Source organism: Balaenoptera borealis, assembly GCF_965194805.1.
Source record: "Balaenoptera borealis genome assembly, chromosome: 15".
Lineage (NCBI taxonomy): Eukaryota > Metazoa > Chordata > Mammalia > Artiodactyla > Balaenopteridae > Balaenoptera > Balaenoptera borealis.
This window is the reverse complement of record NC_138871.1, coordinates 38,898,131-38,924,343: the sequence shown is the minus strand read 5'-3', so window position 1 is coordinate 38,924,343 and position 26,213 is coordinate 38,898,131. Positions and strand designations below refer to the sequence as shown.

At 39.4% G+C, this 26,213-nt stretch overlaps 1 protein-coding gene and 1 long non-coding RNA gene across 2 annotated transcripts in view; both read right to left on the bottom strand.

Annotated features, from left to right (window-relative positions):
• The window catches only part of LOC309612544, a 513,150-nt gene that overhangs the window by 390,833 nt on the left and 96,104 nt on the right, over window positions 1–26,213 (bottom strand). The window lies entirely within an intron of this gene.
• Window positions 16,971–24,363, bottom strand: TMEM17 (transmembrane protein 17). The gene is made up of 4 exons (XM_082358332.1): window positions 24,184–24,363; window positions 20,471–20,574; window positions 20,199–20,312; window positions 16,971–19,250 (listed from the first exon to the last, which is right to left on the bottom strand). Exons 1-4 carry the CDS (start codon window positions 24,281–24,283, stop codon window positions 18,972–18,974), a joined length of 597 nt encoding a protein of 198 aa, XP_082214458.1. The 5' UTR covers window positions 24,284–24,363; the 3' UTR covers window positions 16,971–18,971.

Below are 26,213 nucleotides of genomic sequence, written 5' to 3'. Positions count from 1 at the left end.
GACTTTGGGGCAAGATTGGAATAAAATATTAATGCAAAGCTGGAGGAAAATAATTTTCAAATCTGGCATTTGCTCTGCCTCTGTCCCTGGAGGCCCTCTGATGAGATGTATGTGAAACAGGTGTGATCTTCCAACAAGAATAGAGTAAGCTAGTATTTTGTTGAGGATTTTTGCATCTGTGTTCATCAGAGATATTGGCCTGTAGTTTTCTTTTTTTATGACATCTTTGTCTGGTTTTGGTATCAGGGTGATGGTGGCCTCGCAGAATGAGTTTGAGCGTATTCCTCCCTCTGCTATATTTTGGAAGAGTTTGAGAAGGATAGGTGTTAGCTCTTCTCTGAATGGTAGAATTCTCCTGTGAAGCCATCTGGTCCTGGGCTTTTGTTTGTTGCAAGATTTTTAATCACAGTTTAAATTTCAGTGCTTGAGATTGGTCTGTTCATATTTTCTATTTCTTCCTAGTTCAGTCTTGGAAGGTTGTACTTTTCTAAGAATTTGTCCATTTCTTCCAGGTTGTCCATTTTATTGGCATATAGTTGCTTGTAGTAGTCTCTCATGATCCTTTGTATTTCTGCAGTGTCAGTTGTTACTTCTCCTTTTTCATTTCTAATTCTGCTGATTTGAGTCTTCTCCCTTTTTTTCTTGATGAGTCTGGCTAATGGTTTATCAATTTTGTTAATCTTCTCAAAGAACCAGCTTTTAGTTTTATTGATCTTTGCTATTGTTTCCTTCATTTCTTATTCATTTATTTCTGCTCTGATCTTTATGATTTCTTTCCTTCTGCTAACTTAGGGGGTTTTTTTGTTCTTCTTTCTCTGATTGCTTTAGATGTAAGGTTAGGTTATTTGAGATTTTTCTTGTTTCTTGAGGTAGAGGTGGATGGACCTAGAGTCTGTCATACAGAGTGAAGTAAGTCAGAAAGAGAAAAACAAATACTGTATGCTAACACGTATGTATGGAATCTAAAAAAAAAAAATGGTTCTGATGAACCTGGGGCAGGCCAGGAATAAAGATGCAGACGTAGAGAATGGACTTGAGGACACGGTGGAGGGGGGGGACGGGGAAGCTGGGATGACGTGAGAGAGCAGCGTTGACATATATACACTACCAAACGTAAAATAGATAGCTAGTGGGAAGCAGCCGCATAGCAGAGGAAGATCAGCTCGGTGCTTTGTGACCACCTAGAGGGGTGGGATAGGGAGGGTGGGAGGGAGATGCAAGAGGGAGGAGATATGGAGATATATGTATACGTATGGCTGATTCACTTTGTTATACAGCAGAAACTAACATAACATCGTAAAGCAATTATACTCCAATAAAGATGTAAGAAAAAAAAAAGAATAGAGTAAGGATGAAGTTGCTCAGTTACTCTGCCCCATTCCTGAATCTGGAACCTGATGGCAGAGGTGTCCCTGGGGATTAGGCCCCAGGGAGGATCACAGAGCTCCGACTCCTGCTGCCTGGGGAATGAGCTGAGAGCAGTCTGGAAGGGATTGAAAAGCATAGTGGCGGAACCGAAAGAGAGAGACAAAGTGGATGCAGCTCCAGTGGAGGGACAACAGCAAGAGGAGGGTCACCTGCCCACACCTTGGTGACAGCAGGGTTGGTGGGGGGGTGCAGATGGGAAAGGGTGTTTCCACCTAACAGTGGGGAAGGATATCAAACTCTTGTCATTTTTAGCACATGCCCCTACTCAGGGTATCCTGGGGACAGCCCCAGTCAGGGCTTTACCACTCCTGGTTGGCTGTGTGCTCCTGCCAGCCCTGAGATCTTACTAGTGTTTGGGTGACCTACCAGGCAGACACTGGGGAACAACTCATTGTATTTCACTCAGCTCTTATAATCCATTGAGAATTTATTTCAGTCCTTGGAAGTTCAAACATTTTAATAATTGCATTAGTTTCCTATGACTACATAACAAATTACCACAAATTTAGTGCCTGAAAACAACACAAATGGATCTCACTGGGCTGACACCGAGGTGTGAGCAGGGCTGTGTTCCCTTCTGGAGGTGCTAGGAGAGAATCCATTTTCTTACCTTTTGCATCTTCTAGAGGCTGCCCGCATTCCTTGGCTTATGTATGACTCCTTCCATCTTCAAAGTCAGCAATGGCCAGGAGAGTCTTTCACACATCCCATCCCTTTGACACTCACTCTTCTGCTTTCCTCTTCCACATTTAAGAACCCTTGTGATCACATTGGACCCACCTGAATAAACCAGGATCATTTCCCTCCTTCAAAGCCAGTTGCCTAGCAACCCAAATTCCATCTGCAAACTTAATTCCCTTTTGCCGTGTAACCTAACATGTTCACAGGTTCTAGAGATTAGGATGTGGACATCTTTGGGGGACTGTTGTTCTGCTCACCTTAATCATAAACCCTTACCTTTCTCCTTTCTCTTTATAGACCTCATTTGACTCTAAAATGCCTCTGAGATAGGTGAGTGGGTGGGATTAGTGTTTCTTAATAATAAGAAAACTGAAGTTAAAAAAAAAAAAAGTAAGCAAACAAAACTTGCATAGATCTCACCCTGAGTTTACTTTGAAATAGAGAATAGTTAAGATACAGGTCATGGTATTCAGTTCACGTCCAGGCTATAACTCTAGGTAACAACGCATATAAAAGAGAAGGAGTGTAGGGAAAGTATGACCTTGTAAGACTGATCTCCGTTGGCCTTGGCCTGCAGCAGCTTGAAGCAGGATTTCGGTTCCCCGGCCAGAGACTGAAGTCAGGCTGTGACAGTGAGAGCGCTGAATCCTACCCACTAGACCACCAGGGGCCAGTGACAAGGCCCTGGCCCGTCAGCTGTGTAGAAATGAATTTCCACAGAGAGATGGAAAGTAGTGAAACAAATAAAGTGTTTATTAGGAGGAAAAGGGTACATGTGGATAGAAACACGGGAGGGCTCAGAGAGAGAGTCACGCCCTCATGGTAGTTTGAATCACTTTAATAGGACATTTCTTCCGGGTTTCCTTTGGCCAATCATCTTGCTTTACTTGGTTCTGAGCCTGTATTTGGTTTATGTCAGGGTCCTCCCATGTGTGTGCGTGGATCTCTCAGCTAAGATGGATTCTAGGGAAGAGGCCTAGGGGTAGGTTGACATCACTTACTATGAGGTGACGCTCCCTCCCTTTTTGACCTTCAAGGAACCTTTCTGTGCGTGTGTAGCTGGGAAGGTCTCCTTGACTTTGAGAATGAGGAATACATGGTCTCTATCTCTTATCTGGGCAGGGCTCAGCTTCTCCTCCCTCCTGCTATTTTGGAGTATCTGTCCACAGGGGATGAACTCCAGCTGCTCAGCCTGGGCCCCATCTATCTCCTGCCTCAGGACCAGTGGTCAGACCTGGATCCAAGTTGTGTGCTCACATGAACTTGATCTGAGTATGTCATTTCCTCTTCCACAGTCTGTGATTCCCTGTTTTTGCCTTCCCAATTGGCTTTGAAAGTAACCAAAATGATAGCTTAGGGACTTCCCTAGTGGTCCAATGGTTAAGACTCCGCACTCCCAGTGTAGGGGGTCCGGGTTCGATCCCTGTTCAGGGAACTAGAGCCCGCATGCCACAACTAAGAGCCCGCATGCTGCAACTAAAAGATCCTGCATGCCGCAACTAAAGATCCGGCAAGTGGCAACAAAGATCCCGCGTGCCGCAACTAAGACCCAGTGCGGTCAAATAGGTAAGTAAATAAATAAATATTTTTTTTAAAAAAGATGATAGTTTAAACACAGATACTTACTGTGGAAAGGTATGACCCAAATGCAAAGCTATTTGTATTTATTAAGGTGAATGCCATAGAAAGATGCCACGTGGACAATAAAAGCCATGGCCTTGGTACTGACCTTGCTGAATTTTACATGAAGGAGGAATAGACTATTTTTATCAAGCAATCAAGATATGGACAAACTTTTTTTTTTAAAATAATGAATGAGCTTTTTGAAAAAGAATTAGAAAACCTGTGATATTTAGGGCAATCCTAAAAGCAACTAGCAAGGAGCAACTCTGACTGCCATTCCAAGATTGCCATTCAAACACATAGGACCCATTTATGCAGTTCTCCTAAAAGCTAAATTTCCTTTGTAGTTCGACTGGGAAGGTCAGGAATTGAATCCAGAATCTAGGGAAATCAATGAAGAAAGAAACAGTCCCTAACCTACTAAGAGGCTGGATTTAAAAGGCTTATACTGAGCTCCTGCTTGCTGACACTCCTCTGTTTTATTCTGTTCTTTTTTGGGTGGAATTAAAGACTTCCCCATCCTTAGCACAATTTATCTGCTCAGGGGCCAGATTTAAAAACAACAAAACCACACAAACACACACTATTGTGTGTGGGTATTTGGCTATGTTTTTGTCAATAATACAGGGGCTTATACTGTTAAGCCAGGAATTAAACTTGAAAACAGCATGCCTTCTACAAATGGACACCTTTACCAGGTAACTCGAGGTTGGCAGCATACACAACATGGACACCCCGAGGCTTTGGAAAGGGTAACCATATTCTGGAGTGGCCCAGCATCTCAGAAAACAATTATAGTAAAACACTCCTAGGGTGGGTTTACCCCAGGGGTAAGTGGTGACTTCTTCTTCTTCTTCTAGCTCCGGAGCTTGGCTGTCTCAAATAGTTAAAATGAAAAGGGAAGGAATGTTTTCATTGGAGAGTCCCAACAGTTTCCAGCATATTTTCCATTTGCCTGTCTTTACTCTTGGCCCTGAATGAAGTAGAAGGTGGAGTTTTCTCTACTGAAATCATGAAAATCTGGCATGTGTGCACTCCTATCTGCTCTTGATGTCACTCATGCTATTAACTGCAGCTGTGTTTGCTACAAGCAAATTGCTTTTGTCTTTGGTGAGGATCATGTTGCCTTGTGATTGTCCTGTGATCGATCGGCGTGGGCATCGATTTTTGTGGGGGGCTTGGTTATTCTTGTATTTTCGTTGTGTTTTGTCACTCTTCAGTCCATGTGCTGATCGGGCTTGTTTGCAAAGGGAAGAAGTGTTTGGCTCGTTCCATTTCACACAGTAAAGGCAGCAGCTTACTGGGGGCTGTTTTTATAACCTAGAAGACTGAGGTTTTCAAAAGAAATTTGGCAAGCCATAGGTGTGTTATTAAGATTTTGTGTGATAGGGAGCCGCACAATAACACCCCTAGTGCACATGGGCATCAGCCTTAACTCTATTTTTTTTTTAAAGTTTAAAAAGTAAAGCAAAACAAGATAAAAACCTTCCATTAAAATGTTATTAGGTAAGTTTGGACATTTAAGCTCCACGGTCTTACATCTACGAAATCCAGAATCAGTTCCTTTTTGTTTCTGTAAGACCAAAAATGGATTTCAGAAAATATTTAACTCGATATTTAAAAAAAAAAAAACTTACTATAAACGCTGAGGTATAAATATTGAGAAAGATCTGGCAACTCATATTTTAAAGAATACAGTTTAGAAACATCTCAGTTATAGATTCATAGGACTCAAGAAGTTATGCATTTGTGGAAAGGTTTTCTTATTTTTAAATTTTAATACCAGGCCCTTTACTAAAAGAAACAGAAAAGCATGGTATCTTAACTGGCACAGAAGCCCCCATGATTTAAATTGCCTCTCAGAATCCTTTTCTGACCACCCCATATGACTGTTCGTTTTTCTCCTTTGTCAGCTTCTGTGTGAGCTCTCAGTTTGTACTTCATCAATTTGCATTTGCAGGAATTTTGCTTAATAAAATGTGGCTTTGGGTTTTCTTTCAAGAAGAGAAGGAAGTGAGTGTGCATGCCAAACTGCTTTATTTATTTATTTTCTTGTTTTATTATTTTTATTATTAAATATTCTCTATCTATAAAATTGAATGTTAGAAATTACTTGAGTTAGCATTTACAAAATATTTTGAAAATAATATAGTCCCATGCAGATGCAAAATATTATCCCCGAAAATGCTATTTAGCTTTGGTAAACACCCTGAATTTCCCATTCAGTCACCCTTTCTGCCCTGATTCTTTTAATTGGTAACTAGTGGATGTTCCTGTCCTAATAAATATATTTTATTTTATCTTTAACATCTTTATGGGAGTGTACTTGCTTTACAGTGGTATGTTTGTTTCTGCTGTATCACAAAGTGAATCAGCTCTACGTGCCAAACTGCTTTAAAAGCACTGCTGCTTCCTACCTCCAACAGTGGGTTCGTGCTCTGTATGCCTTGGCTATTTGAAATGGGACAGAACCCCATGCAGTGGGGCCCAGAGTCCCCCCACAAGCACCCCTTTATTACTCTCTCTGACACCCCAAGTTTGGAAAGGTGCTACTAGACTATAAGCCTCTTGAACAGTATCTTAACTCATCCTAGAATCCCACGTGCCCCCCAAACCATAGGACTTGCATTAATCTGTAGAACTGAACTGTGTGGTAAAGCTTTGGATGGACCTCAATTTGAATCCCAGTTCTGCCAGCTACACGCTCTGTGATCTCGATAAACTTACTAGAGCTCTCTGTTGCTCGGTTTTTCTCACTGGCAAAATGGAAAATGGTATTATTATAATGATTACAGATGTCCCTGGCTTATGATGGTTTTACTTACAACTTTCGGACTTTATGATGGTGCAAAAGTCATACGCATTCAGTAGACACCATACTTCAGGTTTTGAATTTGGACCTTTTCCTGGGCCAACAATATGCTGCACAATCCTCTCTTGTGATGCTGGGCACGGGCAGCCGTGACTCAGTCAGCCACGTGATCACAAGGGGAAACAACGAATACACTTACAACCACCCTGCTTTTCCCTTTCAGTATAGTATCCAATAAATTACATGAGATAGTCAACACTTTATTTTAAAGAGGCTTTGTGTTAGATGATTTTGCCCAACTGCAGGCTAATAGAAGTCTTCTGAGCACGTTTAACATAGGCTAGGCTGAGCTATGATGTTCAGTAGGTTAGGTGCATTAAATGCATACTCAATTTATGATATTTTCAAGTTATCATGGGTTTATCGGGACATAACCCCATTGTAAGTAGAGGAAGATCTGTATTATACTAATGTAAAGTAATACAATTATTAGAATTCCTTGGAGGAGTAAATAATACAGGAAGAACATTTAGCTTTTCACAAGGAACTACATCAGAAAATAGCAGTCCTTTTAATTAGTTTATCAAAAGCGTTCCCATTTAAAAAATTAATCAAATACATATCTCTTTAACTGCCAGCCAGCTTGGATGAACCTGAGATGACCAAGGCCAATGCTCTGAGTTAGTACAATTCCAACCAAAAGCAAAACCCCCCAGATTTCTAGTTTGCTAAAAATTGCTCAGCCTTTCCATAGGTAAACATACTATTCTATTTAAAAAAATGATAATAGCTTGTGTACCCCTTTTTTACTATTTGTCTTGACCCCTGAAGATCTGGGGTCCAAAGAGGAGAAATAGCTTCATTTTTCCTGCTTTGGCTTCCAGATTGGACAGGTCTAAATCAACCCCCCAAAAAAATTTTTGGAGCATGTGTCTGGGGACAAGTAACACTGCTTAGTGAAAATGCATGGTCTTTAGAGCCCAGCAGGCTTAGGTTTATTTATTTATTTTTTAATTAATTAATTAATTAATTAATTTTGGACTGCATTGGGTCTTCGTTGCTGTGCACAGGCTTTCTCTAGTTGTGGCGAGCAGGGGCTACTCTTTGTTGCGGTGCGTGGGCTTCTTGTTGCGATAGCTTCTCTTGTTGCAGAGCACAAGCTCTAGGCGCGTGGGCTTCAGTAGTTGTGGCACGTGGGCTCAGTAGTTGTGGCTCACAGGTTCTAGAGTGCAGGCTCAGTAGTTGTGGCACACGGGCTTTGTTGCTCCATGGCATGTGGGATCTTCCCAGACCAGGGCTCAAACCTGTGTCCCCTGCATTGGCAGGCGGATTCTTTTTTTTTTTTTATTTTAACATCTTTATTGAAGTATAATTGCTTTGCAATGGTGTGTTAGTTTCTGCTTTATAACAAAGTGAATCAGCTATACATATACATGTATCCCCATATCTCCTCCCTCTTGCGTCTCCCTCCCACCCTCCCTATCCCACCCCTCTAGGTGGTCACAAAGCACGAAGCTGATCTCCCTGTGCTATGAGGCTGCTTCCTACGAGCTATCTATTTTACATTTGGTAGTGTATATATGTCCATGCCACTCTCTCACTTCGTCCCAGCTTACCCTTCCCCCTCCCTTTGTCCTCAAGTCCATTCTCTACGTCTGCGTCTTTATTCCTGTCCTGTTCTAGATTCTTCAGAACCATTTTTTTTTAGATTCCATATATATGTGTTAGCATACGGTATTTATTTTTCTTTTTCTGACTTACTTCACTCTGTATGACAGTCTCTAGGTCCATCCACCTCACTACAAATAACTCAGTTTCTTTTCTTTTTTATGGCTGAGTAATATTCCTTTGTATATATGTGCCACATCTTCTTTACCCATTCATCTGTCGATAGACACTTAGGTTGCTTCCATGTCCTGGCTATTGTAAATAGAGCTGGCAGGCAGATTCTTAACCACTGCACCACCAGGGAAGTCCCAGGCTTAGGTTTAAATCTTGTCTTCTATTTACTTGTGTGACTCTGAATAAGTTCTTTAACCTCTCCTGAGTCCCAATTTTAGCTTCTGTAAAATGGGAATAATTCCTGCCTTACAGAGTTGTCATGCAAATCAAATGAGATAAAGTCCTAGCACAGCCTCTGGTACATGGCAGACCTTCAATTAAATGGTGGTAGCTATTACTTGTATTAGTTTTGGGAGTCTCGTCAAAATTTGAAAGCTTACATTTAGTTAAGAGTGGTTACCGGTTTTAAAATTAAGATTTTTTTTATGCCAAAAAGATTTAGGTATGAGTAAATGTGGCATTTCTACCCTCTAGGGTAGAAATTATCTATTATCTATTACCTATTAGAGAAATTACTGTATATTAAGAATAGGAGGCAGGAGCTGAGTTCTAACATGGCTTGTTTGTTTATTCATCTGTACATTCAGCTAACGTTCTTAAATGCCTATGATGTGCTGAGCATGGTCTTAGGTACTGGGGATACAATGAATAAGAAGTAGTCCCTGTCCTCAAGATGCTCATTAACTGTAGTGGAGACAGATATTCAAACTTGCTTTCTACCTCATCAGGACCTCTGCCCCATCCTTTTCTGCTGATTATCCTTCATGGTTTCACTTAGTAGAAATCTCAGGGCTCATTCCTCTTGCCACTACAAACAATACTTGAAAATCTTCTTACTGTTGTTTTTCCACTGCATTTGCTCCATATACTCCTAACTCTGGATCAACTTAACCATCTACCTTCTGCCCAAGAGTACCCAGAAAGTTCTAGAAAATGACCCAATTGCATAGGTTGGAATAGCTGCACACATCCATCGTTTCCACCCCCAGGTGAGCTCTCAATACCACTTAATAATTCTTTGCCCTGCCCTGGTCAATCCTTCTACCATTTTCTACATCCAATGATCTGGTCTCTTCAGCCTCATCTTTCTGCTTTCTTCCTCTCAGCTCACGCTTGAACATTACATACACTGAATGGGATTCCCTACACACAACATGAAATGAAATTTTTGCCTTCCCTGACTTTGCTCATGGCATCCCCCAGGCCTGGGGAGAGGGAACCCTGATCAGCCTCGATTCAAGTAGTCAGTTCCTTGGCAGACATATCTGTAGAGCAGAGATGAGTGCCTCAAGTCATCATAGCTAGGTGACACAAACATCAATTTCTTTGATCTCATGATTACCAAGCAACTTTAATGATTATAATTTGGCTTTTTAAATAGATTTCCTATGGGAAAAAAATATACTGGCAGTTGTATTTTGCATTATAAATGAATAAATTCGTACCCTGGTTTGTACATCAGTCTTTTATAAGTTTAGTTACTGTGGTCACTCCTTTTGAGTCTGCTTAATTTGGGATATACTAACAAAATCGAGTTTCTGGTTGGGAAAGCCAAGGATCAAACTTCTAAGCCCACATGGACAACACCAAAGTAATTAGCTGGCCACCTGAGACAATGTATCTATATCACCTCCCTACATCAGCAATGACTTCTAAAGACCTTTACAACTCTAAGATCATACTGCCTCAAGAGAAAGGTGTAACAAAAAAAAACTTAGATGTGCCTTATTGTAGTGGAAATGTCCCCAATGGATATACATTAGCTTGTTAAAAACATCCTTGTAATAATATCTGATTTCCTTCTTTTAAAGCTTTGCTTTCCAAGGAGTCTCTGCAGTTATAACTTGATCCCCCAAATGGACCTGGACCCCCAGGGAGGGCAAGCCTTATGCCTGCGTTCAGTGTGCAGGGAACACAGAGCCGATATAGCTCCTATTATACATTATCAGTAAGTGTCTTATCAGTTTAGATTGAGGTAATCAAAACCCCTGCCTGATCAAGCCTGAAGGTCAAGTTGCTGGGCCCATAAAGAAATAAAGTGAGTTTAAAGACCTAGAAGGAATTAAAGTGCCCAGGAAATTCAGAATATAAAATTATAAGAATATTTTCCATATATGAATGCTTATTCTACTATGTTTATCTCATTTAATTCTTGCAAAAGTCCTATAAGCACTCATTTTAAAGATGAATAAACTAAGGATTAGGTTAAGTTAAATAACTCGACCAAACTGATAAATGGAGCAAGGATTTGAGCATAAGTCTGCTTCCAAAACCCGTGGTTTTAACCACCGTGCAACACTGATTCCCCTTAACTAAGTCCGTTCATTCATTTGTTCACTGTCATGGAGGAGGAAATTTTCTTTCTGGCTGGTCTAAGAATTAAATTGACATGAGACAGATTAACAGGAGAAATCCAAACAAAAGTTTAATAACGTGTACATGGGAGAGACCCAGGAAAACTGAGTAATCATCAAAATGGCTGAAACCTTCACCTTAAATACCATTTTCAGTTAAAGAAAAAAAGGGGATGTTGGGGGTTAAGGGTCTGGGACATCATAGGGGAGGAAGGCAATTAACATGAAGATGGAAGGCAAATGTTTGTTAAATGAATGTTTGCTGGGCCGTGCAGAGACAAGGGGACACAGAGTGGACTCTATCTCTAAGAGTTTCCCTCACCGCACCTGGCCCGTATCCGCTGCAGGTATCTCTGGCGATAGCTCCGTTCTGGAAACAGGCCCTTCATCTAAATTCTTTTTAGGCAGTTGGCGGAAGGTCAGAGTTTCTTCCTGAGGCTTTTGGGCCTTGTTTGTTTTCAGCTTGAAATCATCTACATGCCAGAGACATTTTGGGGCGGCAAATTTTGCTCCCCAACATCACCAAATATTTATTGAACACTTACAATGTGGTAAGCACTGGAAATACAAGGATGAATAAGACATTTACCATGAAGACCTTACAATTAAGTAGTAGGAACCTCATATATACAAATACATATAACTAATCATTTTAGATGCAGTCATAAAAGATGAGCAGCTGAGATACAAAGAAAAGTGTGCAAGTGTTACCTGGAAGTAGGTAGGAGACAATGGAACATTTCCATGGAGGACATGACAGTTGAGCCAAGCATTATAAGACAAGCAGAATTTCACCACGTGGATAAAGTTACTTCAGGCTGAGAGCTGAATGGAGGGAAAAGGTCCAGAGGCAAAATCCAGAATGGTGCACTGGAGGAGCTGCACGTGTAGGATTGGAGGGGTGGCAAGACGAGCCAGACAGGCGGGAAGAGGCCTGGTGCGCCACGCAAAGGACTGTGGGTGTTCTGCTGCAGGAAGTGGAGAGTCTGGTGGAATTTTAAGGAGAGTAGTGGCATGATTAGATTTATTTTTAGATTTCTCAATAACTGTAGGGAAGGTACGATAAAGATGAGACACTTACTAGTGCAACATGGAAGAGAACAGTGAGATTGTTCCTTTCCATGATCTGGTCATTATACTTCTATTAAGATATGCTTGTCCTCACGTAAGACCACCCAGATATTTTCCCTTGAAAAATAGCACATAATGAGCTCCTTAATTATTAGTGAACTGATTTTTTGAGAGGTGTGGGTTGGAAGATGTGTGTGTGTATGTGTGTGTAAAATGTATTTGTGCCAGCATTTCAGCCTCTTATGAGATTCTTTTGAAATGTGATCATTATCTATCAAATTAGCTCTCCCTCTCAGCTTTGTATCATTTTCAAATATGGCAGCATTGTCTTCTGTTTCAATATAGATACACCATTCATTGCCTACAGTATAAAGTTCAAACTCTTTATTATATGAAACACTGATAACATCCTGATGCCAGTCTTTCCAGCTCATCTCAGGCCCTTCTCAACATACCTTATATTTTAATCATATCAAACTACTTTTGCTTCTGTTCAGGCCTTATATTTTCAAATGTCTGTGCCTTTGTCTATGCTGTTCCATCTGTCTGAAAGACTATCTTGCCTCCTAGTCAGGATTCCTCACTTTTCTTCATATTTTACATAGCTCTATTATAATATTTTCATAAGCCATGATGATCACCTTAAATTTGTCTCCTCTGCGAGCCCTCGGCTGGAAGGGCAGGGACTCAATCCTATTTATCTTTTTGTCCTGGAGTACCAAAGCATAGTGGATGGCATACCGTTGGAGCTAAGTAAATTAAGTTTACTTTGCAGAACAAAATTATAGCATACTAAAAATAAAAAGCATGAATATATCCCTTGCTGCTCTGCTTTGTAAATTACCAAATAATCAACAGTGAACTGCTCTCCTGCCTTCCTTAGCAAGGGCTTATTGGGCATCAGGAGCTCTAGTTTTTAGGATAGCAAAAAATTTAACTCTTAGCAGCTTTTATTCTTTTTAGGAAAGCTATTGAAGCAAAGTTCTAAACTTCCACTCTCTTTAGTGATGATTTTAGTTCTTCTAGGTACTAATGAATCAAGCATTTATAAAATAATTATTAAATATACATATCAAACATTTTTGAATTTGCATTTTGAATTTGAATTTGAATATCAAACATTTTTCTCTTTTGAGCTATAATATTGAGCAGTGTCTCCAATGTGTTTTCGATTAGAATATAAATAACTCAAGATCAGGAACTAAAACCCTTTAGAGATGAATCGATAATACCACTTTCCTATCAGCCAAATATAGTGCTATTAGAGTTCTGAAAAATTGAAAGAGAAGGGCATTCTTGGTTGATTATTGTTTTTAAAAGTCTACATTTTTAACGTAGCCAAGTGCTAAACACTTAGGCTTGTGGAACAATGAAGGACGAATAAGTAGCTGTGATATATACACTGTGATTGTACAGACCTCACTGGCTTAGAAAGCCCTTTCCAGTCAAGGGTGTGGCTGTGGAACTTATTTAGATTGAGCATGTTGATAAGCTAAGTGTCCAAGTGTCTTAATTTTTCATAGAATATATGTTTTATTTATCTTCTGGTCTGTGCCTTTTTAAGAGTTTTATTCTTTCTTGAGTTTGGTTGAAATGATTACGCACCGATGCTTAGCCTCATTTTCAGAAAGATGTACATCTATGTAAGTACCAGGATAAATTTAAACGTCGTGGTTAAACCTGATTTTAAACACATTTTTCTAGGGCCTGAATGTTTTTAAATGCTTAAGGCTTAAACACTGTGGCGGGAGTGGGGTATGCAGTGGACAGGAGGTTTTTAGGATGATTCTTAGAATGATTTTTAGAATGATTAGCTGTTTAGTTTTGTTTTTTTGTTGACTGAAAACCCTCAAATTAACAGTCTTTTAAAACTAGAGTAAGATGTATACCCATAACAAATTAGTGTTAATTGCACTTAAAAAATACAGCATTAAAGTTTGCTGACAAACCTTTTGTAGGAGCAAAAATCTAACGTTTTACATTGTAACGAATTTACAGGATAAACCATTCCACTTGCCTCATTGTTTTCTGCCTCCATGCCTATTTTGCTATGCAAAAGCTTTATGTCAATTTACTTTTTGAGCCGTTTAAGACCAAACCAAATTATTCCTTCAGAACATTTTAAACAATCCCTTAAAGACCTCTTTTTCTTGGCTATGTTTCCAATCTTGGCTTATCACTGTAATATTTCATGCTCCATGCTTCTGAAAAAATTCAATATTCAAGAACAAAGTAATCCAGAGCTTTACTTCATTTCAGTCTTTTTATGTCCTAGGGCTGTCCCAACTCAATGACCCAGTTTTTATTGTGTCACATCTGTCTGTTGCTGACTGTGACCAGCTTGCCTAAGCCTTTTCCTGTCCCTTATCAGTTTTCCCTTAATTCAAAAAAAAATTTTTTTTTTTAAAAATTCTTTGCACTTCTCCTTTCACAGCTTTTAGTTTTTTTCCTCCTTAGGAGACTCTGTTCCTGTGGTAGCTACTCAGAAACACAAAGATGAGTGGGTGACTAAGGTCTCTAAGTCTGTCCTTGTCAAAATTTTCATTGCAATATCTTCAGAATTACAGAAAGTGGATATTATAATTTGGCAATATGCATCAAGAGTCCTCAAAAATGTTCATACCCTATGATCCAGCAGTTTCACTTCTGAGACTCTAGCTTACTAATTAAAAAGAATCATCTAAGATATGGAAAAAAGCTGTATATATGAGATGTTCATTACAATGTTATGTATTATTGGGGAGTTCTTTTGCTTGGTCTAATAATTAAATTGATGCAAACAGATTAATAGGAAGAAAAAAACCAATTTAATTCATATGCACGGAGGTCTCAAAAATGGAATCCTCGAGGTAAACAAAGCAGGCTGTTTATATATTATTTTTAGACAAAGAAACAATTATTTGTGAAGATTTAAAGGGGTTTGTGCTTGGGGTAGCAGACTAATGAAGAGGTAACAAAGTTTGTCTACAGAGTTTTCTTACTCTTGAATTTCCTAACTCTGGTGATAAGGATGCTTTCTGTCGTCCTGGTATAAGGAGGATACTTTCACATGGGAGATTATTTCCTGCTTTCATGGGGAAAGAGGGGGTTACAGTGTTTTTCTATATCATTTTTTCTCCACTGGCTTAAATTCAAACTAATCAATATGTCATTGTAGCATATCTTGGGGCAGCCTGCTCTGAGGCCCAACAGTATACATGCAAAAGAAGAAAACAACCCAAATATGCAACAATAGGAGAGAAGTTTAATAAATTACTGTCTGTCTACTTGATAGAATATTGTACAATCATTTAAGATAATGGTTATGTTGACTATGTAGAAAGATAGGTAAAAATTTATAATGTTTTCAGAAAAGCAGGGTGCAAAGTCGTAAGTGCTGGTGGTCACAGCTATGTTTTAAAAAGCATTTACAACGGGAAAACTGCAAGGAAAGAGGACATTTGCTAATACTTGTTATTTTAGGGTATGGAATTATAGATGATTTTTCTTTCCTTTACTCTCAAAATCTAGATTCAATTTCTTTTAAAATTTAAGTTTTTGAAAACTATAGTCTTCACAGATGCAAATTAAGAACTATTCAGATATGTCATGTCAAAATTTATAAAAGGCTATTTCAGATAGAGCTCTATTTAAGTCTAATAATAATCTAACAATGGCCAGGGGATGGGGGTGGATAAGATAGTGAGTACGTCATTTTGTTTACCATTGTGTGTAATCCCCAAAAAGATACATTAGAAAAAAAATTTTAATACCTATTTTAAAATATAAAATAATTTTTAAAAAATCTTAATAGGTTCTACTCAAGTTTATTTTACTGCCACTGACTTTATCCAGGCCAGTTTGTTCTCTCCAAAGTTGCTTCATCAAGTTCTACCTCTAGCCCAACCCTTATAGTACATTTCCCACATTGTTTTCAGAGAAATCTTTCTGAAACTTAAATGTATGTGATATTTCACTGTTTAAACTATTCAGGGATTCAGAATATTAGCGTCTTTAGCTTACTAGCTCCTCCCAAGCTTCTCTATCTTATTCGGTGTCCTTTCTTCTCATGCACCTTTCCCACCAGTTTTATCAAACGACATGTAATACCTGAAACAGTACTCAGAGTCACTATTGCTTCTGTCTCTTTTTTTTTTTTTTTTAATTTTATTTTATTTATTTATTTATTTTTGGCTGTGTTGGGTCTTCGTTTCTGTGCGAGGGCTTTCTCTAGTTGCGGCGAGCAGGGGCCACTCTTCATCGCGGTGAGCGAGCCTCTCACCGTCGCGGCCTCTCTTGTTGCGGAGCACAGGCTCCAGACGGGCCACTCTTCATCGCGGTGAGCGAGCCTCTCACCGTCGCGGCCTCTCTTGTTGCGGAGCACAGGCTCCAGACGCGCAGGCTCAGTAATTGTGGCTCACGGACCCAGTTGCTCCGCGGCATGTGGGATCTTTCCAGACCAGGGCTCGAACCCGTGTCCCCTGCATTGGCAGGCAGACTCTCAACCACTGCGCCACCAGTGAAGCCCGCTTCTGTCTCTTAATACTGAAACTAACACTTAATACCAGCTCAGTCTTGAAATCCCAAAGTGTTACTTTCTTTGGGAAGCCTTCCCAGATTCCTCATTTTTTATGTATTCTCTGTAATCCTACAGTGCTATCCCTGATTTGCCCATCTGCTTTTTCCACCAGACAGTAAACGTCTTGTTATTGTGTGCACGGGCAAGCGCAAGTGAGTGTGTATGAGCGAGTGTGTTTAACAGCACTCCCTGCCCCTCCCGCCCCATGTCCCCTCCCTGTGCTCTGACAATGAGAGGAATAGTGATTGCTAAATGGTGTTGATGAAGGGCCAGTGCGCTAATCCTGGACACCAAGTGAAGGAAAAAAGAGAGGAGATGCACCGGAAGCCAAGGACTGTCAGCTGTCAGGTACTTATTAGGTAGAAACTCATGCAATGCACCTCCCTGATGAAGTTAGACTTTACTTCCAACGTTGTACCCCTGAGAACAGGGAGCACATTTATTTGTCTATGAACTCTCCACTCTTCCTTGTACATACTAGGCATTCAAACATATGTTGATTAAAACCCAATTTTTAAAAATCATTCTGATTTACAGAAATTCACATCCACCTTGTCTATAATTAGGAAAAAACCCTGGAAAAAAAAATATGTGAAAGACAAAGTGTTTGTGAAGCTCAACGTCCTAACTAGAAAACTTCAGAACAGTGCTGTGAACCCTGAAGAGGAAGATGTAACTGGAATTAAGGATGGGCAAACTTATTCAAATAAAATAAAAATAAGGACGGCCTAAACTCCAAATGTGCCGACACGGAAATATCTATCTCGATTTTCGTATGCTTACATAGGGAACCAGCTATACTCCAAAAGAAAATATTGGTTCAGACTAACACAAAATCATGGTTTTATTGTTTAGACAAAAAACAAATAACTTGGTTATGTTCTCAATGGATTTTCTTAGTTTCTTTTTTCCCATCCTTATTATATCTGTATTTTAAGCAATATGGTTATTAGAGCAAATTTTTTTAAATTTTAATAAATTGAATACATTTTCCCCCAATTTTTATAGTTGTTAAAATTTTTGATTATCACTCTTAACATTTTAGTGATTACTCTTTTAACCCTAAATTAAAGTTTAAATGTTTCAGAGGCTCTGATATTTAAAATAAAACTCTGGAAACAATTGTTAAATAGAAAAGTCTTTCTTATCATCCCCTTAATTTATCTGCTATGTAGATTTAGTGTTCTTATTTTATATTTTCTTATAAACTCACCTATCTATTCCTATCTAGAAACAAACGCAACAAATATGTTTTAGTAAACTATCCAAACAGAATTCTATTTTGAATTTCAAATTATTGGAATATACATAGTGACAGCTTTGGTATAGGGGAAAGGCTAATCAGCCAGTGCATGGGGGTAGAAAAATTTGACTGAACTTTATATATAATAATAGAAAGAGCATAAATAGACTGGTCAGGTGTGATTAAGAGTGGGAAATAAAAACATTTTCAAAAATTAAGCAATGTAAGAATGTATAAGGCACAGCACGGAAATCCTAAAATAAGCATGAATTACAGAACAGGAAGATTAGAAAGAATGATTTTTAAGGTAGCTACAACTATCTCTCAGTAAAATACATTACTTATAAAGGCACATTTCCCTATAGGAAAGAAAATATTATATCCCTTAAGACAATCCAATAGTCACTTAAAAATAATGTTCAGATACACCCAAGCAAACTCTGTAATAAAAATAACAAACCCACAGCCCAAAAGAACTGTACAAGACAGGAATGATTCCTACAGATACTTTAACATAAATATTTTATACCTTATTGTAAAGACATTTTACACACCACCGCCATAAATACCAAACACAGTTTTATTTACTTATTTATTGTTTTGAAAGATTTTTTTGATGTGGACCACTTTTAAAGTCTTTATTGAATTTGTTACAATATTGCTTCTGTTTCATGTTTTGGTTTTTTGGCCGTGAGGCATGGGGGATGTTAGCTCCCCGACCAGGGATCAAACCTGCATCCCCTGCACTGGAAGGCGAAGTCTTAACCACCAAACTGCCAGGGAAGTCCCTGAATGCGGTTTTATGAAAGTAACAATTTTAGAATAAAAACATTTCTTAAATAGCATGATAATCCACCTGGTTTCTTCTTAACCTCAGTATAACAGCTAAGACCCTAGCAGACATGAAAATCTGGTGTCTTAGTTTACAGATGTAGTCTAATACATCAGAATACTGACAAGCATTTCCATGTGCTTCAGACATACTGCCAACACATAGATAGCCAACAAGATTAAAAGAAATATACACATTTCTAGTTATAGGTACTAACTAGAAATATTACAATAAAGACGTAATGCCACCAATACAGGTTTTTACACACCTGAAAAAGTCGACAACAACAAAAAATTCAGATATTTGACATCAGGTAGACAACACGTAGGCTTTAGGGTTGATTTACTGCTTTCATGTGATGTACAAATAGTCTTATCATTGCCCCCAACCTTGGAATTTCAGAGCCAGAGAGCATACAGTTCAGAACACTTGCTTTATCCTTTTTCTCGTGCTAGCCCTCTGGTGTTTTCCTAATTCCTGCAGTTTTCTAGAATGATCTTTCAGATTTTTCACTCAACAGCACTGGGTCAAATCTCTTCTATACAGGATCTCACTCTTCTCATGTCTCCTCTGCTCACAGAGAGCCGGTCAAAGTCTTGGAGGTGGAAACGAGTTGCCAACTGATTTACCATTTTCCTTAGGGTAAGAAATGCTGAAACAACTTGGAAAGTAAGGAATATAGTGAAGATGATATGTACTGCTTTTTCCAAGGGCAGATTCGTTAGGCCTTCATTGAAGAGCAAGAACAGAATTAAAGGCAACTGCAGTAGAAGGCTCAAAAGCCAAAAGCCAGCCAACTCAGGAACCTGCAATGACACACGTGATGAGTATCAGATCAGTGAAGTACAGTCTTCTGTTTGTATCCATAAGCAAGTGATACTACTTGATGGCACTACTGTGAACATACATTTTGAGCTCTGTAAATCAAAAGGAGTACAACATGGTCCTTGTCCTCAGAAAACTTACAGTCTAGACCGGAAGAGAAAACTTACTTATGTGACAGTCCTAGAATACTATAGTGAATAATGAAATGCACCACTTAGCATTATAGACTAAATGCTACAAGAAATAAGACAAGAGGGTAAGTAGGGTAGGTAAAAGACAGAATTCAAGGAGGTAGGCTTTTAAAGTTGGGTAGAAGGAGGAAGAGGCAAGAACTTAAGTAAGCAAAGACGTGGAATGAGTATGACTGGGAAACAACACATCGCTTGGAATGGATGCTTGGATTAGGAAAAAGCAAGAAATACAGTGGGACAGGCTGGGACAGGCCCTTATGAAGGGCCTGAAAGAACACAGAAATCTTTAGGGATTATCCCTAAATTCTGGTAACTGTAAATGCTTAGGCAGCATGATGATTCAGAAAACATGAGCCTTGCAGAGGAAATGAGTTTATCATTTTCCCCCATTCTCTTATGCAGGATCTAAATAATCATGTTTAATTGACCAAGTATTTTCAAGACTGGTGAGAAGAGGGAAAACTATCACTTCTTAAGTGTTTACTATGTTCAGGTACTTTACATAAATTACTTAATCCTAACAAACCTGTGAAGTAAATATTTCCCCAATTTTATATGTGAAGAAACCAAGGCTCAAGAGATTAAGCAAACAGACCACAGTGACAGATGTGGTGAAGTTGGAGCTAGGCCTTAACTACAGGCCTTTGCTCCTTCCACCACATCTCACTGCCTTTTCCTTGTTAGGAAAATCTTACTGCATTTATGTGTAGCACTGAGAGAAAGGAAAAAAGAGCCTACCTTCTCCTGCAGGTTCCCCATGTAGCCCAGATACAACCTGATAGCTTCAATTAAGGTTATTAGGATGATAACGGTGACCACAATGAATCTGTAGTAATCAGGCAAGATTGAATACTAAAAAAACAAAAATAAACATGTTCATAAAATTTCACATATAGTAAGACTGACCTGAGATTTTAAAAAAATATGAAGAACTTTAACTTTATTGACAATGTAACAATGCCAGGGATGGCACAAGAGACCTCAGCAGAAGTAGTAAAGTGTAGATTTACCTTCATCTGAAGCATCATAATGCTGCTCACCCACCAAAGTGGGAAAAAATAAGTGTTAAAATAAAGTGACATCTGCAATGCCAAACTGGAAACCATTTCATTATCTACGGAAGAAAGAGAGAGAAAACGAACAAACTCTTAACCCTGGTCTCTGCCCTATACGTCCTTTAGTTCCTTAGAATTAATAACCATAGCGTCAGCTTAACGAAACTCCAAATTTTAAGCCTATTTATAATCATTGACAGTGAAAGGAAATAGTCATCATAATACTATTTAGTTCCTATGTTGGCTACTTGGGGGTATGTTTCATATTTTTCAATTACTGTATCATTTTCCCATTACAGTCTGCTGACTTTTTTGCATACTACTGGTATAAATTAAATGTGGAATATCAATATGAATCCTATTGAGCAGATAACAATCATCATTACCTCCTCTGTAGAGTTCTGTGTAAAGAGCCTATGAAATGAACACATAAAATACATAACAACTAATCTCTCACATATAAACTAATCTCATGCAAAATCTAATCTCCCCAAATTATAATTAAACAGACACCCCTTTTCAGCACATCCTAATCCTACCTGTTCATTCATATCCAATTCAATGCCACTTTTTCCATAAATCCTTTCTCGAGCCCATTCCCCCACTACAGCAGAAATCTCTTTTCCCTCTAGGTACTTATCACTCTAACCTGTGTGTAAGAAGTGTTAGCAAAGAGCCACACTCCCCTCACTTGAGACACAATCTGGTTACTGAAGAGACAATGAGCTCTGGAGTCCAAGTAAACCCGGAGTTCCCCAAACTCCCTCAGAACTCTAGATGCCAGACTTGGAATAAATTATTTAACCTCTTTGAGCCTTAATTTATTCACCTGTAAAACAGTAACATTAAAATTACCTCACAGGTTGCTTGTGAGGATTAAAGATAATATAAATTACTTCACCCTAGCACTATGCCTGGCACTTAGCAGGCACTCAATAAATGAGTCCTTTTTCCTTCTCTTTTACTTATACACAGGCTCATTGTAAGCACAGACCACATTCTACCCAAATTTGAGGCCCTCACAGAACCTAGCATCTTGCTTTACACATGGAAAATACCAAATATGCATAAGCAGAAAGAATAAATTCATTAATGAATGAATGAAAACATACTATTATAAGGGCATTACCAGTGTAGCCATTCGTGATACATGAGTTTCATTTATCTAAGGCTGATTACATAGTACCTTTTGCTTTCATATAAGGGAGAAGGGTCCTAAATTAAGAATTTGATTTTTAAAATTGGGCCCTACAAATGCATCCTAAATTTGACTAAATTCCAACAATTTAAGAGCAGATATATATTTTGAAATCCACTGCTCTAAATGAAAGAATTTACAAAGGCTCTAAAATAAATATATTTTTAAAATTTATTTATTTATTTATGTATTTTTGGCTGTGTTGGGTCTTCGTTGCTGTATGTGGGCTTTCTCTAGTTGTGGCTAGCGGGGGCTACTCTTGGTTGCGGTGTGCAGGCTTCTGATTGCGGTGGCTTCTCTTGTTGCAGAGCTCTCGCTCTAGGCGCGTGGGCTTCAGTAGCTGTGGCACACAGGCTCAGTAGTTGTGGCTTGCGGGCTCTAGAGCGCAGGCTCAGTAGTTGCGGCACATGGGCTTAGCTGCTCCGTGGCATATGGGATCTTCCCGGACCAGGGTTCGAACCTGTGTCCCCTGCATTGGCAGGCAGAGTCTTAATCACTGCGCCACCAGGGAAGCCCCTAAAATAAATTTCTTAAAAACAGATTTTTATGTCGTCTTCTCCGCATCTGAGTATTTTATATCTATCATTTAACAGTTTTAAAATATAAGATAATCATGGTCTCTCACAGCAAGGTTTTTCCTTTAGCTCCAAGAATATCCCTGATTATTATGTCTACTTTTGCTTGCACCCATTTATTAAATTACCACTGATAAAGGAATGCATTCTTACACTCTGTTAAATCTGAAGGTAACTCACTTGCCTAGGATTTTCTCATAACAATAGTACAACTCTTGGTCAGCTGCGGTCATAATACACGCTTGCAATTACAGTGCAAATAATCAAACCTAATTCAGATCCACAAGGAAGAAAATGTGGAAAAATAGTGGTAAATTAGTTAAGCTGAAAATTCTAATACCTTTAGAGCAAACACTGTCGTCAAATTTTGCAAAGAAGTTTTTATGTTAAGAATTTTGTACATGAGCATCTTAAGAGTTATGCTATGTCTGTATTTCAGCAGATCAAACTTACCATCATGCAGTTGAAAATCAAGTTAATATGTAAATTAACCTTGAAAGCACAAGACATGAATTTACTAAATTCTGCAAAAGTACAAGTTGACTTCTGTAAACGGAATTTAAATTAAAACATTATGTAATATAAATCAGGGGTGGGCAAACTACCAGCCAGCTGCCTGTTTTTGTATAGCAAGTGAGCTAAATATGTTTTTTCACATTTTTAAATGGTTGAGGAAAAAATATCAAAGAATAATAATATTTTGTGACACTGAAAATCATGAAATTCAAACTTTAGTGTCCATAAATAAAGCTTTATTGGAACACTGCCATGTCTATTCAATTACCATTACCTATGACTGCCACAGAGACCTACGGCCTGCAAGTTCTATAATATTTATTATCTGACCCTTTACAGAAAACCCCTGATACTTTACATCATCAGATTTTAGTGCCTTGGCTTTAGAATCAAAAACGTAATAACCTAATTTTTCACATTATGTTTTTCTCTGTACATCCTAAATCAAGACCAGGCCTAAATTGAGAGGACAGGCAAGTAATCAGGGTGAAAATTTGAAACGATGGGAAATGACTTTTCTTTGCCCCCTTTAAAAAATCCCTAAACCAAGCAAGAGGAAAAGATTTCTATTTCCCAGCACAGTTCAGTGATAAAAGCTGCGTGGGTTTGGTTGACAGTATGTTGTCTATCATGATTTAAGAGAGGGAAACTGTTTTGCAGAAAACTGCGTTGTCACTTGTCATGTTGAATGTAGCATCGTGGTATTTTGTTACTTGATTTAGGGCAAGAGGTATAAATAGGGAATGGGAAGGAGAAGGCAAGGAGAGTGCGAGTTTTGTTGAAGGCGTTGCTAGAGTGGCAGGTGCCACTCTGGATTGGATAGCGTTTAAAATAAAACTTCTTTCCATGTCTTCTGCCAGAAAATGGACTTGTGGTGGAAAGTACTTGTTCTGCTAGGAAAGGAGAAAAGGAAAAGATATTTTACTGGGGTAGGGGATAGTAAGTGGAAAGAGGAGATTGCCTGGGCTGTTTCCACTCCACCCTGGCCAGAAAAGCCAGGGCGAATGCCGTAGAGGAAAAGCAAAGTCGGCCTTCTCAGCCTTCTCGGAGGGCAAGGGACCGGACGCGGGCTGCGAAGGCGGCTTTTGTATTCTTTTTTGAGGAAGGCCGGCGCCATCTCAGCCGCCCCTCTTGCAATTAGCCGGCCAGGCCGCAGCACTATCAACCCGGAACCGGCTGGGTTACTGGGCCGGAGTATCTGGTCCCCATCTCAGCCCCATCCCTCGGCCTGGCCCCTCCTCCAAGGAGCTTCCCGCACTGCGGAGAACCAGCTGAAGGCGAAACCGCCATCTTAGGTCTGGGCAAAATCCGGCCGCTCCAAAACTCGCGCCAGGTCTTCCGAGGGCCACAAGCCCTGCGCTGGGAACTCCGCCACTCACCCGGACCCTCGTTATACTCCGGCCCGGTCCGGCTGGAGTCGCTGAACACGGTCCGGCTGAAGTTTCCCAGCCTCTGGCGGACCGGATCTGGCAGCTCCATGCTCTGGCCTTGGTACCGCTCACTGCTGCGTCTTCGGGTGCTGTGGTGCTCTGAGGTTCCCACGGCAACCGGGCATCGAGGGCGCTGGAGGCCCGGGCGCACGCGCGGCCGCGCTGCACGGCCGAGGCGTGGGGCTCCCTGGAAGGGAGAGGAGTGCGGGAGAGTCCGTTCCTGCGGAGCGCCTAGCCAGGTGCAAAACCACGGATTCCTTAGTTCTGTTTTAAGCTCCACCATTTTAACAACGAATAAAAAAAATAATAAATGACCTGGGGTTGGACTGTGATACAAGGAGCTCTAACAACCTTGCCAGTGGGATGCAACCTTTCTGGAAGGAAATGCAGAATGAAGGCAGAGCTTATAGAACGTTCATGACCCAGTAGCTTATACGTGTTTGTGTGTGTGTGTGTGTGTGTGTATACACACACATACTCTCTTCTAGGAATATATGTTATTATATACTAGGAATATTTCATATATATACATGCCACACACACACAACTCTCTTCCAGGAATTTATGATATTATATTTTATATATACACACCATATATTACATATATATATTTGATGGAATACATTGCAGCAGTTTAAAAACATGCTTGCAACGAATTTTATTTTATTTTTTAATTTATTTATTTTTGGCTGTGTTGGGTCTTCGTTGCTGCACATGGGCTTCTCATTGCGGTGGCTTCTCTTGTTGCAGAGCACGGGCTCTAGACATACGGGCTTCAGTAGTTGTGGCTCGCGGGCTTTAGAGCACAGGCTCAGTAGTTGTGGCACACAGGCTTAGTTGCTCCGAGGCATGTGGGATCTTCCCGGACCAGGGATAGAACCCATGTCTCCTGCACTGGCAGGCAAATTCTTAACCACTGTGCCACCAGGGAAGCCCCGAATATTTGATAATATGGATTAACTTTAAGTAAAAATAAAAAAACAGAAGTAAAACTAAATAGGAATGAACCTAATTTAGTAAAATGTGTGTGTAGATATGTGGGAAGCAGAGAGGGGGAGGAGATGGCACAAGCACTGCGGCTTCAAAAAAAGACTAGAAGGAAATAATCCAAAATGTTAATAGTAATTTCTAGGTAGTAGATTATGGATGTTTTAAAAATTTTAAAACATTATGTATTTTCTAGCTTTCTCTCCAGTAAGACATATTTAAAAAAAAAAACTATTTAGGTATAATACATATACAGAAAAGGGCACAAACCGAATATACAGGTGTAACCAAAACCCAGATCAAGAAACAGAACCTTACCAGCACCCCCAGAAGCTCTCCATGCCTATTCCCTTACAGTGACTAACCCTCCACTTCTAACCGACCTTTCCTGACTTCTATAGCATAGAATAGTTTTGCCTATTTTTATTCTTTATATAAAAGTAATCATCCAATAAGTGCTTAAAAAAAAAAACACTAGCTCTTTGCCCTCAAAATTATTCTTATGAAATTCCTTCATATTGTTAAGTGTAGATTCCTTTTCCTTGCGGTGTGGCCATACCACAATAAGTTTATCCATTCTACTGCTGATGAGCCTCTGTGTATTTTCTAGTTTGGAGCTACTGTCAGTAGTGCTGCTTTTGGTGAAAATATGCTTTGTGGTGAACATATGCATGCATTTGTGTTGAACTTGTTTCTAGGAATGAAATTGTTGGCTTATGAGGTACAACCCAGCTTTAATAGATACTGCCACTTTTCCAAAGTGGCTGTACCAATTTCTACTGCCTCCAGTGATGTATGAGCATTTCTGTTGCTCCAAATCCATCACCAGCACTTGTCATTTTCCATGCTTTCCTTTTAGCCATTCTGATGGGTATGTGATGAACAGTATTATTTTTACAATATAAAGAAAAACCACACATATTTATATAAATGTCAAGAGGAAGGTATGGGAGGAAATTGCTATATGGGTAGAATTTCAAAATAATTCAACA